Source organism: Manis javanica, chromosome 16 (genome assembly GCF_040802235.1).
Source record: "Manis javanica isolate MJ-LG chromosome 16, MJ_LKY, whole genome shotgun sequence".
Taxonomy (NCBI): Eukaryota; Metazoa; Chordata; class Mammalia; order Pholidota; family Manidae; genus Manis; species Manis javanica.
Genome location: NC_133171.1, coordinates 52081375 through 52097614, shown reverse-complemented (window position 1 = coordinate 52097614; position 16240 = coordinate 52081375). Strand labels below are relative to the sequence as shown.

Sequence of the window (16240 nt, the reverse complement as noted above, 5' to 3'; positions counted from 1 at the left end):
GGGGAGATGTAAATTTCTCATGCAGACATGATGATGATCCTGTAGACTGCTATTTATTTCATTAGCTTCTAATTAAAATGCTAAGTTGACTTGTGAGAAAATGCCAAAGAACGGTTTGCTTTGCCAAGAAGTTATATATGTAACAGTCACCTTCCTGGATGGCAGCGTGTGGGGAGCAGTAAACAGTTTAGGGATCTTATTTCCCCTCTGTTTTTGTGGTGGGGGGCATTAGTGGGCTCAAGGCTCCCTTTCCATCTATTAGGCCATTGACTGAGTGAAGATTAATATTCACAAGCATAAAAATTATGGATATTTTAATATTGGGAACAGTTCCTTGATTCTAAAAAAAAAATAACATTCTGGTAAACATTTCATCTGTGTTAGTTTAGGATCATTAAGGACATCTTCTCATGGCTGAAACTTTCTGTACATTGGATGCCTTTGGTCTTGGACTTGTGCAGATGCCAAGACATTGACTCTCAGAGGACTGACCAGGTCTGAATGGTGTTCTTTTAGGATGGCCAGTGCAGCCCAGCCAGAAGCTGTTGGCAACATCAGGTGCTTCCCTTAGGACCCCTTATTTTATGAATGTCCTGTGCTACCTGTCTACCAGGACAAATAACTCAGTAGTCTTTATATGTAATGTGGAGTAGATTAAGGAAAATTTCAGCATGAGACCATGTGGACTTATTCCTTAGTTTCATTATTGAATGCTCATTGGTCAGACAAGGTGAGGAATTAGAAGAAAAGTGATCACATCTGGACAGGCCTTCTGACTTTTGGGGGCCCCATCAAGTGGGTTGTTTGGTGATGGCCAGTGGTGATTATAATTATATAAATGTGAATTCTGTTCCCAATCTTAGGCATTAGAAACTATTTTCTTTGCATATTACTCCCTTGCTTATTTGAAAATAGCTATGGATAGGCACTGAAGAAAAAAGTCTTCTCATCATAGCAAAGGTTTGCTGTAGAAATGAAGGTGAGTGCTGTGCGGGTAGGCAGCAGGTTTGACAGTTTGGGACAGAAACATGGGAAACGGCTTTGAATGTGAAGTCTGCATTTCTGGATATATGCATGGTTGTACCATATAGTGGGGTGAATAAAAAAAAGGCTTAGGGTTTGAGTAGTTCTTTTTTATGTTAGAGGTATGCTCATCATTTCAAGGAGCTTTGGATTTTAACAATAATGCAAAGGTTTCAACTGCCTCCTCTTGTGCAGAGCCTTTTCTCTTTCTCTTCCTCCACCCCACACCCCAGGGTTGGGGGATAAGTTCTTATAAGGATGCTCCAGATTTAGGACCTTGTCCCAGCACAAACTTCATTTTTTTTGTTAGGGCTTTTACTCTAGAATTTTCTCTTCTTGTTACATTCCCCTCCACCTCCAACAACAAAAAAAGGTCTAAATAGTGCCATTACTGGTTTGTGAAAAAGCCCTCCCTCCGCCCCCTGCCCAGAGAGCAGTGTGGCTCATAGGAGGTGAATTCCTTTTGGCTGGCTGCGTTGTAATGATTTACATTTAGGGGACCCGGTGTGTCTGTGGCTGCCTCAGTCATCACACTGACTCAGTTTGTACAGCTTCGCTCAGCAGAGCTGGGAAATAGGCTAAACTTGCTTTCAGTTGTTTTCATCAAAGACCTGTTTAGTTGGCTTGTACTGGGGGGAAAATGTCATGTAGGACTGGAAGAACTAAATGAGATGAAAAATGAAGTTTACAATTGCTAAGAATAGTGTGTACCTTCCATAAGTCAGTGCACAATGCAGTGGCCTGGGAGACTGGGAGCAAAATGTTAGCATTGTCACTTCTCAGGGCCAGTGAGTGCTCTCAGTTAAGAAGTGTGGTATCGTCTTTACATAGGAGGAAGCTAGGGAAAGGGATACAGACAGCCTTCACTGAAACACATCCAACAGTCTGCTGCTTCTTACTAGAGCCACTTTAAATAGAAAATCAAAACTGCCTAGGAGAGGATTCATTCATTCAAGAAATATTTATTGAGTTCTAGGCATGGAGGGCCCATTAGTGAACAAATCAGGTGCAACTTTCGCCTTCCAGGAGTTCACATTCTCCTAGGGAACAATATTAAAAGATAATGCTATGGAGGGATAAAAGGCAGGAAAAAGGAGGAGAGAAAGTGTGAGGGAAGGGGGACAAGAGTAGTCTAGATAAAGGTGATTAGGGAAAAAGACTTCATTGAAGAAGTGACTTAAAAGACTTAAAAGAGGTGAGATTCCATGTAGATCTGGGTGAAGAGTGTTCCAAACAAATGAAGCAGAAGGTGCAAAGGCTCTGAGGTAGGAGACAATAGGTAGGTGAGTGTGGATGGAGCAAAAGGAGAGTAGCAGAAAATGAGGTGTGAGGAGGGCATATCATGTAGGGCCTTTTGAAGATCATATTAAGTATCTGAACTTTTACTCTGAGAAGGGGAGCTATTAGAGGGTTTTAAGCAGGCAGGCAAAGTGGTTCTAAACTTGATTTTTAGCAGGACAACTTGGCTGTTGTGCAGTGAACAGAATAGGGGCAAAGGAGGTGGGTGAGCAAAGAGAACCAGTTAAGAAGATATTTACTAGGCTGGATGAGACAATGATGGCTTGGATCAGCATGGTTGTGGTAGAGGGGTGAGAATGGGGGGATCTGGATCTATTTGGAAGAAAATTATTTAGGAGACTCCCAGAGGTGGTTTAGCACAAACCGCTTTGGAACCTTGGCAGGAAGTGACACTTACAGGAGTAGAGAGTCCCCAAGTGCTGTCCCTTTTTTGAAGGCAAGAGATATTTACAGCCTGCATATAATACAAACTTTATTGCATTTCAGTTAGTTTTTTAAGGTTATACAAAACACAAGTTGTCACACACTACACTTCCCTCCACCTGCCAATTTGATGCCAACCCTCAGATTGTTGTGCCAAGTGTACCACACTACAATGGAGGCTTTAGGACAGCGTGCTTGTGAACAAGCAGGGATATTCCTTCATGCTGAATAAAGTTGGAGTAATTTTCAGTATTAGAACCTGATTCTTGTGTGCTTAATCAAGTTTAGGAGTAGAAGAGGTTATTGAATCACCCATCAAACACTGGCTTTAGCTATGGATTGTGCTAAACAGTGGTAAAAGAAATACTGGACATAATCCCTTCTTTAAAGAATTAAATTCTCCTTGAGGACTAGCAAATTTTCACAAAGAGGTAAATGATCAGTATAAGCAATAAACAGCTAGAGCCCAAAGAAAGGGTGCAAAGAGAGGATCCCATTCCAGCTTGAATGGTCTTCTCATAGAGACAGCTGTTATTAAAGCAATAACATAGAACTGATTTTGTTGAACCAACTGCCCCCCACCCCTTTCCTAGCTCAGACCTAGCTTGTTCGAAAACAACTGTGAAGGTAACTGCTTGTTATAATTCTGTAGTATAAACTAGGCCAGTCAGAACTGGCTCTTGCTCACACAGGTCCAGTGTCTGGAAAAGGGCAGGAGCCTGGTCAGAAGAATGCCTGGCAGTACATTAATCAGCTGTGCTTGCCAGGCCAGGCACTAACCCTGACCCCCAAATGTGTTGTTTTGGTCAGATTCACAGTCTGAGAATGAGGCTTCACCAGTGAAGCGGCCCCGACTACTGGAGAATACTGAGCGATCCGAAGAAACCAGCCGATCTAAACAGAAGAGTCGACGTCGGTGCTTCCAGTGCCAAACCAAACTGGAGCTGGTGCAGCAGGAATTGGGATCATGCCGCTGCGGTAAGCATCTCCCCCAATGGCGTGATGGAGGCTGTGTCCTTGACACCCTGGCAGAGCTCTGGAAATTATTCCTAAGAGGCTGCTGTCCTCATGCTTCTCCTGAGTTGCTCCCTGTGAAGTACAGGTTTGGAGCTTGAGAAATCAGGAATAGACGATTCTTACTTCTAAACACCTTTATTAATCCTCTCCCACACAGAAAAAAGGCAAACCATCCCCAGCTGTGCGCTTACACATACTTTTTGTGGGCTTGCTTTGTCACCCCACTGCGTATTGCTCTGCTTCTCACTGATGACTTGGTTAAAAATTAACCAAACCAGCAAAAATTCTGAAGTATGTACCATAAAATTCAGATATTATATTAATTTTGCATGAGCATTTTACTATATAATAAGTGGAAGATTTTGCCCCCCATATCCCTTTTAAGTTAAAGTTTGATTAGAAAACTGTTTTCTTTGGACCATAATTCACTGTCATTTAACCCCTTGAAATAGCTTAAAAATAATCTTTCTTTCTTGTATTATCCAGTATAATATCAGCTCTAAAACTGCTGCACAGGGATGTATTCTTAAAAAGTTGTTATGCCTACACAAAGCAGAACAAAATTTAGACCAATCCTTCCTCTCCCTTTGACCACATATATCATGTCACACAGAAGCAAAATTGTGTAGCTGCATTATTTAGGCTGACTTATGGTTTTCCTGTCCCTGTTTTTATTTCCTAATTTAAAGCATAGTGTTATAAAATTGTTTTGTGGGACAGAGCTTTTATCAGGCAGATTTTGAGGCCTGGTTCTAACCCAGAGAATCCTATATCCTTTGTCCTTTAGGAATGAGCTTTACCTCCTTGCATCTTTGGGTTAGCCATAGATATCCTGCAAGTACTGATGCTGGCTGTCAGGACCAGATGGTTTTCTCAGCAGTTAAAGTTATAGTTACTCAAAGTCCTTTATCTTCTGAAGAGTTAGCATTGCTGCTCCTGCCCTCCATTATCTGTTATTGGAAATGAGAAGGAAAGGAGGGCATACCAGCTTTGCATGGAAGCTAAGTTGGAACTCCTGTTTCTGTCATGACCAGAAATCTGTTTGTTGCACACTCTGGTTTGTGATACTCAATGAGATCAGAGGCAAATATTCAGTTGCAGAAACAGGGACCAGCATGGGGAGTACAGGTGTTGCCACACGAGTTTTCATTTTTTAGCTTGGCGTTTAGTTATCTTATTAAGTGCTGTGTGAAAGTGTAAAGAAAAAGGTAGGATAAGAGGTAGGAGTAGAGACTTTTGGCAGAGTTTTTTTAAACGAGTTGTATTCATGCGTGTGAGCCCAGGTGAGCCTAGAACCTTATTCTTAGGTTGCATCTTGATCCATCCTGCCAGGTAATTTTACATTCTGGTGACATAGGGAGGAACACTGGGATTAGTCAAGGAAACTCGGGGGCATGATGGCTAACCAACTTTGCCCATATTGAAGGGTTTGTCTGATCTTCTGTGGCCTGCAAGTTCTTGTTTTTTTGTATTTCTGTGAACTATTGGGGGGGTTTCGGCAGTTGAGTCTGCTACCAGTGTTTAGAAGCCTATCTGATTGTTTTGCCTTTTGCTTTTATAACACAGGCCTTTGGTTGTTCCTAAATTAGAATCATGGGATTTTCCTTTACCTTCTGTTCTCATTTCCTTCTTGAAAGTAACCAAAGTCTGGTGTTATACAGGATTTGCCCTCATGGGTCAAACAGTTGGTCTGCCAAGTGTGCTGTCTTGCGTCCAGTAGTGAGTAATACTGCCTGTCCTTGTCAGAATTCACAGTTTAGCTCAGAGAGATCCAGGGGTGTTGTACCCAAGTCTCCCAATGTACCCTTCAGCTTTGATGCAAACAACCCAACTTGCTGAGGTGTAGCAGCCAGCCGAAGGAATCTATACATGCATGCTAGGTGACTTCACATGCTCCTAAGTGAAGCCATCTTGACTGCTCCTGATAAATTCAGATACTCCTCTGTACTCTTCACCTCTTGGGCAGGAGGCTGGATTTCTAAGTGCCTATTGGGTTTGCCATAGATGTGCATTCTTTTCAAATGACCTAACATGTAGTCCATTGGCTTGTGCCAATTCTGAGTGTCAGCTTATAGAGAAATTGGTTTTTCTGCTGGGAGAAGAACCCTCAGCTTCTGCAGTCCCTCTAGATACAGCATCCTAGAAAGAGCTGAAAGTTCATTTTGGCCCACTGAGTGTGTTACCGTTAAGTGCCTAGAAAAATGACTGAGTGTCTTGCCACACTTTCAAATGAAGGACAGCAGTGGGAGCATACGCCTCCAAGACTGTCTTTGACAAACAGCTCTTGTGTTTCCCCTGCCTGTCTGCTTGACTCTCTCTAGGAAAGGGTGAGTGGTACGGTTATTTCCTTGATGATGCATTGAGTGTTCAAGAGACCTTTAATTGCCCTGAAAGGTTTTGGAGCGGGGAAACACAATAATTTACTACTGACAGTGAAGACTCAGGAAGGTAGTTTGAACTCAAAACACTGTTCCACTAAAGAAAATCTTTCTTATATGTGTGTGTGTGTGTGTGTGTGTGTGTGTGTGTGTGTGTGTGTGTGTTCACAATCATTTTTTTTCCCCCTTCTACTCTGTACAGGTTATTAACTACTGACAAATTCACATCTCATAAATAATGCTTAAGAGCCATTGCTATATAAATTGAATGTGTTATGAATTGTGATGGGCCTTTTTGTAGCATTCAACGCCTAGAGCAGGAAGAACAGAGGATGTCATTTTCATTAATTTCTAATGAGGTGCCAATTAAAGACAGGGAAGACACTCCAAAGGGAAGAGTGGCCAAGCTCCCCTGAATCTTCTGCCCCGGGGCTGTCATCCAAAAACTGCCAGCAAGCCTTCTCTAAAAATTCCATTAAGTTACGATCTCATCCAGAGCACACACAGACACATTCAGCTTCCCTTTGATCTTCAAAAGAGCAATTTGTAAGGCAAGTTCTGAGCCTTCTCACATAGGGAACAGCTAGAGGTGATAGGAATTGTTAATTGCCAAAACGCTCCAAGGGCTTTCCTTAAGGAGGTGAATTTTGAAGATGAGTTCTCCTCTGCCTTGCTGTGACTAGATAACCTTTAAATCAACTATACCAAAGTAACACCCTTTTTCTGTGAAATCTTTCAGGGTGCCAATTAGAAAACGCATATGGTGAGGCTGGGATAATATCCCATATCCTAGAGTAGCTTCAACAGTTGATAGAAAACAATTGCATGAAATGGATTTATTTGTTTCATTTTCTACTCAGTAGGTAAATTGATCAGCTCATTCTCATTAAAGGATTCTTGTCTCTCCAAATGCCACCTGGAGGATGTTCTGAAATCTGACCATTCTCATCAAATCTGGGCCAATCACTGCCATGTGATGCTGTGTTCTCTAAGCACACCAGCATGGCTTTTAAATTGCTGTGCATTGTAACCTAGAACCACAGAATTAATTTTTAATACCAGTCTAAGAGTTTGCAAAAGTTATTGCATATTTTCAGTTGACAGTAACTTAACAAACTGTAAGCTGATATGCTCCCTTTTGGGACAGCAGTGCTTTTCCTAACCTCCTGAGTAATCTGATATCCCTTATTGCTTTAAAAATAAATTTTATATTCACAGGAACTCAGAGTGATGCTTTAGCTGGGACCTTTAGTTTATCATCTCCTAGTGCCTCAGTGATCATTTCTGCCTTATCATTAATTGTCAAACTAAATTCAGCAAGCATTTATTGAGATATGACTATGCACAGATCATTTTGCTAGGTTTTCTGAGGAATATAGGAGCTAGAAATATAGAACATAGGAGCTCATAATCTAGGTCAGTAGTTTCAAACTTGAGTGGACATCAGAATCACAAGGAGGGTGTAGGCCCCTCCCCTTAAGGGTTTAATTCATTAGGGCCTGTAGGTATTTAACAAGTTCCTGGATGCTGCTGCTGGTTATGTGAGGATCATGCTTTGAAAATCATTTCTCTAGGCAGTTCTCAGTCCTGGGAAACTAAAAAAAATAGAATGTCTGAGTCTTACTCTAAACAATTCTAAATTAGATAAGGCCCCCAGGGTATTGTTTTTAACTTTTCTTTTTTGGAAATTAAAGGTTTTTTTCCTGGACCATTTGAGAGTAAGTTGCCAACATTAGAACCCTTTATTCCTATAAACCTCAGTGAATGATTTCTAAGACTAGGAATATTATTCTGTGTAACCACAGCATAGTTACTAACTTCAGTAAGTTGATACTGATGCAATACTTTTATCAGATCTGTCATCCATATTCCAGTTTTGTCAGTTGATCCAAAACTGTCCTATACAAAAGCATTTTGTTCCCTCAGTACAGAACCCAGTCTGTGTTCAAGAATTGCATTTAGTTGGCATATCTCTTTAGATTCTTTTCACCTGGAAGGTTTTCATGGCCTTTGTTTTTAATGATACTGACATTTTTGCAGACTGCATCACCCTCACCACCACCACCCTTTTCTTTTTTAATACAACATGCCTTGTTTTGGGGTTGTCTGGTATTTCTTGTTGATTAGATTCAGATTGTATATTCCCAACCAGAATACTACATAAGTGATGTTGTGTCCTTCTCATGGTTTTATATTAGGAGGCAGAGATGTCCTTCAGCCCCTCATTTTTTATGTTAATTTGACTCACTGACTCAGTCAAGGTGTTGTCCAATTCCATTATACAGTTACTGTTTTTGCCTTGGTAACTTGTAAGCAATCTATGGGAAAACTCTTTATGACCATGTAAATGTCTTGGTCCTCTTAAAAGTGTTTCTTAGATTTAGCATCCGTTGATGATTCTTGCCTAAACCAGTCTTTACTATGATGATTGCAATATGATGATTTTCCCAACTCCAGTCCTTCTCCTACATTATCATTTGGTATTCAGCATTCTTTTTTCTTTTTAATTTTATTTTGGTATCATTAATCTACAATTACATAATTACACGAAGGACGTTATGTTTACTAGGCTCCCCCCTTCACCAAGTCCCCCACACATCCCCGTTCACAGTCACTGTCCATCAACATAATAAGATGCTGTAAAATCACTACTTGTCTTCTCTGTGTTGCACAGCCCTCCCCGTGCCCTCCCCCCACACTATACATGCTAATTGTAATTCCCCCTTTCTTTTTTTCCCACCCTTATCCCTCCCTTCCCACCCATCCTCCCCAGTCCCTTTCCCTTTGGTAACTATTAATCCATTCTTGGTTTCTGTGCTTCTGCTGCCGTTTTGTTCCTTCAGTTTTCTTTTGTTCTTAAACTCCACATATGAGTGAAATCATTTGGTACTTGTCTTTCTCCACCTGGCTTATTTCACTGAGCATAATACCCTCTAGCTCCATCCATGTTGTTGCAAATGGTAGGATTTGTTTTTTTCTTATGGCTGAGTGATACTCCATTGTGTATATGTACCACATCTTCTTTATCCATTCACCTACTGATGGACATTTAGGTTGCTTCCGTATCTTGGCTATTGTAAATAGTGCAGTGATAAATATAGGGGTGCATCTGTCTTTTTCAAACTGGAGTGCTGCATTCTTGGGGTAAATTCCTAGAAGTGGAATTCCTGGGTCAAATGGTATTTCTATTTTGAGCATTTTGAGGAACCTCCATACTGCTTTCCACAATGGTTGAACTAATATACATTCCCACCAGCAGTGTAGGAGGGTTCCCCTTTCTCCACAACCTCGCCAACATTTGTTGTTGTTTGTCTTTTGGATGGTAGCCATCCTTACTGGTGTGAGGTGATATCTCATTGTGGTTTTAATTTGCATTTCTCTGATGACAAGTGATGTGGAGCATCTTTTCATGTGTCTGTTGGCCATCTGAATTTCTTCTTTAGAGAACTGTCTGTTCAGCTCCTCTGCCCATTTTTTAATTGGATTATTTGCTTTTTGTTTGTTGAGGTGTGTGAGCTCTTTATATATTTTGGATGTCATCCCTTTATCGGATCTGTCATTTACAAATATATTCTCCCATACTGTAGGATACCTTTTTGTTCTATTGATGGTGTCCTTTGCTGTACAGAAGCTTTTCAGCTTGATATAGTCCCATTTGTTCATTTTTGTGTTTGTTTCCCTTGCCTGGGGAGATATGTTCAAGAAGAAGTCACTCATGTTTATGTCTAAGAGATTTTTTGCCTATGTTTTTTTCAAAGAGTTTTATGGTTTCATGACTTACATTCAAGTCTTTGATCCACTTCGAATTTACTTTTGTGTATGGGGTTAGACAGTGATCCAGTTTCATTCTCTTACATGTAGCTGTCCAGTTTTGCCAGCACCATCTGTTGAAGAGACTGTCATTTCCCCATTCTATGTCCATGGCACCTTTATCGAATATTAGTTGACCATATACATTTGGGTTAATGTTTGGAGTCTCTATTCTGTTCCATTGGTCTGTGGCTCTGTTCTTGTACCAATACCAAATTGTCTTGATTATTGTGGCTTTGTAGTAGAGCTTGAAGTTGGGGAGTGAGATCCCCCCTACTTTATTCTTCCTTCTCAGGATTGCTTTAGCTATTCAGGGTCTTTGGTGTTTCCATATGAATTTTTGAACTATTTGTTCCAGTTCATTGAAGAATGCTGTTGGTAGTTTGATAGGGATTGCATCGAATCTGTATATTACTTTGGGCAGGATGGCCATTTTGACGATATTAATTCTTCCTAGCCAGGAGCATGGAATGAGTTTCCATTTGTTAGTGACCTCTTTAATTTCTCTTAAGAGTGTCTTATAGTTTTCATGGTATAGGTCTTTCACTTCCTTGGTTAGGTTTATTCCCAGATATTTTATTCTTTTTGATGCTATTGTGAATGGAATTGTCTTCCTGATTTCTCTTTCTATTAGTTTATTGTTAGTGTATAGGAAAGGCACAGATTTCTGTGTGTTAATTTTGTATCCTGCAACTTTGCTGAATTCCAATATTAGCTCTAGGAGTTTCGGAGTGAAGTCTTTAGGGTTTTTTATGTACAATATCATGTCATCTGCAAATAGTGACAGTTTGACTTCTTCTTTACCATTCTGGATTCCTTGTATTTCTTTGTTTTGTCTAATTGCCGTGGCTAGGACCTCCAGTACTATGTTGAATAACAGTGGGGAGAGTGGGCATCCCTGTCTTGTTCCCGATTGCAGAGGAAAAGCTTTCAGCTTCTCGCTGTTCAGTATGATGTTGGCTGTAGATTTATCATATATGGCCTTTATTAGGTTGAGGTACTCGCCCTCTATACCCATTTTGTTGAGAGTTTTTATCATGAATGGATGTTGAATTTTGTCGAATGCTTTTTCAGCATCTATGGAGATGATCATGTGGTTTTTGTCTTTCCTTCTGTTGATGTGGTGGATGATGTTGATGGATTTTCTAATGTTGTACCATCCTTGCATCCCTGGGATGAATCCCACTTGGTCATGGTGTATGATCCTTTTGATATATTTTTGAATTCAGTTTGCTAATATTTTGCTGAGTATTTTTGCATCTACGTTCATCAGGGATATTGGTCTGTAGTTTTCTTTTTTGGTGGGGTCTTTGCCTGGTTTTGGTATTAGGGTGATGTTAACTTCATAGAATGAGTTTGGGAGTATTCCCTCCTCTTCTATTTTTTGGAAAACTTTAAGGAGAATGGGTATTATGTCTTCTCTGTGTGTCTGATAAAATTCCGAGGTAAATCGATCTGGCCCGGGGGTTTTGTTCTTTGGTAGTTTTTTGATTATCGCCTCAGTTTCATTGCTGGTAATTGGTCTGTTTAGATTTTCTGTTTCTTTCTGGATCTCTCTTGGAAGGTTGTATTTTTCTAGGAAGTTGTCCATTTCTCCTAGGTTTCCCAGCTTGTTAGGGTATAATTTTTCATAGTGTTCTCTAATAATTCTTTGTATTTCTTTGGGGTCCGACGTGATTTTTCCTTTCTCGTTTCTGATTCTGTTGATGTGTGTTGACTCTGTTTTCCTCTTAATAAGTCTAGCTAGAGGCTTATCTATTTTGTTTATTTTCTAGAAGGTCCAGCTCTTGGTTTCATTGATTTTTGCTATTGTTTTATTCCTCTCAATTTTATATTTCTTCTCTGATCTTTATTATGTCCATCCTTCTGCTGACCTTAGGCCTCATTTGTTCTTTTTCCAATTTCAATAATTGTGACATTAGACTATTCATTTGGTATTGTTCTTCCTTCTTTAAATATGCCTGGATTGCTATATGCTTTCCTCTTAAGACTGCTTTTGCTGTATCCCACAGTAGTTGGGGCTTTGTGTTGTTGTTGTCATTTGTTTCCATATATTGCTGGATCTCCATTTTGATTTAGTCATTGATCCACTGATTATTTAGGAGCATGTTGTTAAGGCTCCATGTGTTTGTGACCCTTTTTGCTTTCTTTGTACAGTTTATTTCTAGTTTTATGCCTCTGTGGTCTGAAAATTTGGTTGGTAGGATTTCAATCTTTTGGAATTTACTGAGGCTCTTTTTGTGGCCTAGTATGTGGTCTATTCTGGAGAATGTTCCATGTGCACTTGAGAAGAATGTGTATCCTGTTACTTTTGGATGTAGAGTTCTGTAGATGTCTATTAGGTCCATCTTTTCTAGTGTGTTATTCAGTGCTTCTGTGTCCTTACTTATTTTCTGTCTGGTGGATCTGTCCTTTGGAGTGAGTGGTGTGTTGAAGTCTCCCAGAATGAATGCATTGCATTCTATTTCCTCCTTTAATTCTGTTAGTATTTGTTTCACATATGTTGGTGCTCCTGTATTGGGTGCATATATATTTATAATGGTTATATCCTCTTGTTTGACTGAGCCCTTTATCATTATGTAATGTCCTTCTTTATCTTTTGTTACTTTCTTTATTTTGAAGTCTATTTTGTCTGATGCTAGTATTGCAACACCTGCTTTTTTCTCTCTGTTGTTTGCATGAAATATCTTTTTCCATCCCTTGACTTTAAGTCTGTGCATGTCTTTGGGTTTAAAGTGAGTCTCTTGTAAGCAGCATATAGATGGGTCTTGCTTTTTTATCCATTCTATTACTCTGTGTCTTTTGATTCGTGCATTCAGTCCATTTACATTTAGGGTGATTATTGAAAGGTATGTACTTATTGCCATTGCAGGCTTTAAGTTTGTGGTTACCAAAGGTTCAGGGTTAGCTTCTTTACTATCTTACTGTCTAACCTAACTTGCTTGTTTAGCTATTATAAACACGGTCTGATGATTCTTTATTTCTCTCCCTTCTTATTCCTCCTCCTCCCTTCTTCATATGTTGCGTGTTTTGTTCTGTGCTCTTTTTAGGAGTGCTCCCATCTAGAGCACTCCCTGTAAGATGCCCTGTCGAGGTGGTTTGTGGGAGACAAATTCCCTCAACTTTTGCTTGTCTGGGAATTGTTTAATCCCTCGTTCATATTTAAATGATAATCGTGCTGGATACAGTTGTCTTGGTTTGAGGCCCTTCTGTTTCATTGCATTAAGTATCTCATGCCATTCTCTTCTGGCCTGTAAGGTTTCTGTTGAGAAGTCTGATGATAGCCTAATGGGTTTTTCTTTGTAGGTAACCTTTTTTTCCTCTCTGGCTGCCTTTGTCCTTGTCTTTGGTCTTTGTCATTTTGATTATTATATGTCTTGGTGTTGCCCTCCTTAGATCCCTTGTCATGGGAGTTCTGTGTACCTCTGTGGTCTGAGAGGCCATTTCCTTCCCTAGTTTGGGGAAGTTTTCAGCAATTATTTCTTCAAAGACACTTCCTATCACTTTTTCTCTCTCTTCTTCTTCTCGTACCCCTATAATGCGGATATTGTACCATTTCGATTGGTCACTCAGCTCTCTTAGAATTCTTTCATTCCTGGAGATCCTTTTATCTCTCTCTGCATCAGCTTCTGTGTGTTCCTGTTCTCTGTTTTCTAGTCCATTAATAGTGTCTTGTATCTCGTTCATTCTGTTTTGAAGTCCCTCCAGAGATTGTTTTATTTCTGTATTCTCCTTCCTTAGTTCTTGCATGTTTCTCTGCAAGTCCATCAGGATGGTTATGACTTTTGTTTTAAATTCTTTTTCAGGAAGACTGGTTAAATCTATCTCCCCAGGTTCCTTCTCAGGGGAAGATGTAGAAGATGTGGAAGCTGTCTGGGTTAGTCTTGTGTGGATCAAATTTTTTTGCCTTTTCATGTTGATAGGTGCAATGGTGAGCTATTGACTCGTCTGTCAGCTGGGAGAGCCACGACTTTCCACTTGCTCTTGGCCTTTCTTTACTGGGACAACTGCGACCCCTAGTGGCATGTGTTGGGCAATTGCGTGTAGACTGGGTTTCTGTATCTTGCCCAGTCTGTATGGAGGAAGCTCCCTTGCTGTGGGCGTGGCCAGCCTCAGACTGCTGCTCTGCTATGGTGGGGCCCCGGAGGGGTACTGGACGGGGGCTGTTTGGCTGTTTACCTCTGTGAGGGGTCTCAGAGCTGTTGCCCAGGGGGTTAGTGTGCCCAGAGTTTCCTGGAATTTCCTGCTGCTGGACTGTGACCTGTGTTGTTTCCGTCCAGCAGTGGGGTCCCTATCCCTTTAAGACTTTCAAAAAGCACTCTGTTTTCTTTGTCACAGGGGCGCCGGCTTCGGGACCCTCTCAAAGGTCTTAGTGTCCTGTTTCCTTAGTATCCGGGACCCCACGCATACACTGTCTGCTCTCTGGTGCGGATGGCTGGGGCTGGGTGTTTAGCAGTCCTGGGCTCCCTCTCCTCCCTGCTCTGACTCCTCTCCTCCTGCAGGGAGCTGGGGTGAGGGGCCTTGGGTCCCGCCGGGCTGCGGCTTGTATCTGACCCCTTTCACCAGGCGCTGGGTTCTTGCAGGTGTGGATGTAGTGTGGCTGTTGTCCTGTGTCTTCTGGTCTCTCTTTTAGGATTAGTTGTATTTGTTGTGTTTTCAAAAATATATATGTTTTTGGGAGGAGATTCCCACTGTCCTACTCATGCCACCATCTGGGCTCCGCCTCAGCATTCTTTAAGTGATAAACCTCCTCTCTCATTTATTTATCTATTATTGGTATGGACTCATGGGCTCTTCCATCTTTCAGCGGTTTATAATTCATTACTATATTTATTTTGGTGCTCAAATTGTTGCAGATTTGCCAGTGGAAGTTTCTTCAAGCTGACTTCTGTGTCCTTGTGACATGTCCCCCATTGCCCCCACACACACTATTTTTTTTAAGCGTTTCCTTACTCTCTGACATAATAAGATATTTTCCAGATGCATAGAAAAGTACTTCTTAGCCTAGTCCTGGCATCAGCCACTTTTCCAAGGATCTCCAAGGTGATTTTAATATGCATTCAGAGTAGGGATTTGCTGAGCCTGCGAGGAAGCATGTCTGCTAATGACACATGCATAAAATAACTGGCATCCAGGGCAGCCTACCATAAGAGTTTTAACCAAGGTACAAAGAATATGTTACAGGAAAGTGGGGAGTGAGAGGTTGATTCCGACTGGAAGACTCCTGACAGGCATCCACAACTGGGGCTTTAAAGGAAGGGTAGGACTCAGATATGGGACAAGAGGAAACCCTTGGACAAAGCTGATGTCTTGGAGGTAACCCTGTGCGTCTGGAGGGAGCCTTGGTGTTGAGTGAGGAGAGAGTGCTAAAAAGGGCGGGAAGGGACTCCAGATTCTAGGGTTTGGGGTTTAGAGTTTGGTTTGCAGTAAGCAGCTGTCACTGGTTTTTGAGTATGGTAAACACCATCTTATTTGCCTTTTTCTTTTTAAATTAAGTATATAGGAAAGCCCAGGAGGCTATTAGATCTTTTTAGAGGATGGTCTAGGAAGAATGTGAACTGATTCATTAGTGTAAGGACAGTGCAAGTGTCACAGCCTTCCCCCCTCCATCACAGGACTCTGTAGTGAATGAGCAGTGAGAGCCTGAGACCCACAGTGGGGCTGAGAGTGATTATGAAACATGGCAGTAATGTGAGATTACCATGTACCAGCTTCAGAAGTCCACACATAAGCCCATGTGTGTTTGCCTTTATCTTGACTTCTGTCCAAGTATGATTTGCACCTGTCAGGAATATTTGGTATTCTATCATTACTGCCATTGAGTAGAGTGTCTATGCTCTGCCTTATGTTATATAGAGGGTGTAATTAACAAAAGACCACAGCCTTTAGGGACTCCTGTTTTTTATGCTGAGTGTGGCAATGAAAGACCAAAGTTTCTCCAGTATTTGTAAGATAGAGCTGGGTGTGTTACCTGTGACTTAAGGGAGGGTCCTGCCCACCCTCCCAAAAGCAAAAAACAAAAAACAAAACAAAACTTTTAATGGGAGTTACTGTGCAATATGACAGCTAAGGGTAATTGGAAGTTTTGAGGCAAGTTCTGAGAAAAATTTCTTCCTTTGCTGCTCTCTTCCTTCCGTTCTCACTATAGGATGCTATCTGAATTCCTCATTTAATCTTTAAGGTATAAGAGTTCTTGACTAAAACCAAGCAGATTAGTTCCTCTGCTGCTTCTACACAAATTGTAAGTTGAAGTATTAGAGCAAAACAAATCAAACCTTTTACTGAGCACT

General features: G+C 40.9%; 1 protein-coding gene across 1 annotated transcript in view; it reads left to right on the top strand.

The window, feature by feature from the left end:
- The window catches only part of ZFAND3 (zinc finger AN1-type containing 3), a 450342-nt gene that overhangs the window by 410816 nt on the left and 23286 nt on the right, over positions 1 to 16240 (top strand). Inside the window, exon 6 of the mRNA XM_037004525.2 lies at positions 3556 to 3723. Coding sequence (XP_036860420.1) covers positions 3556 to 3723 — 168 coding nt within the window. The remainder of the gene's footprint in view (positions 1 to 3555; positions 3724 to 16240) is intronic.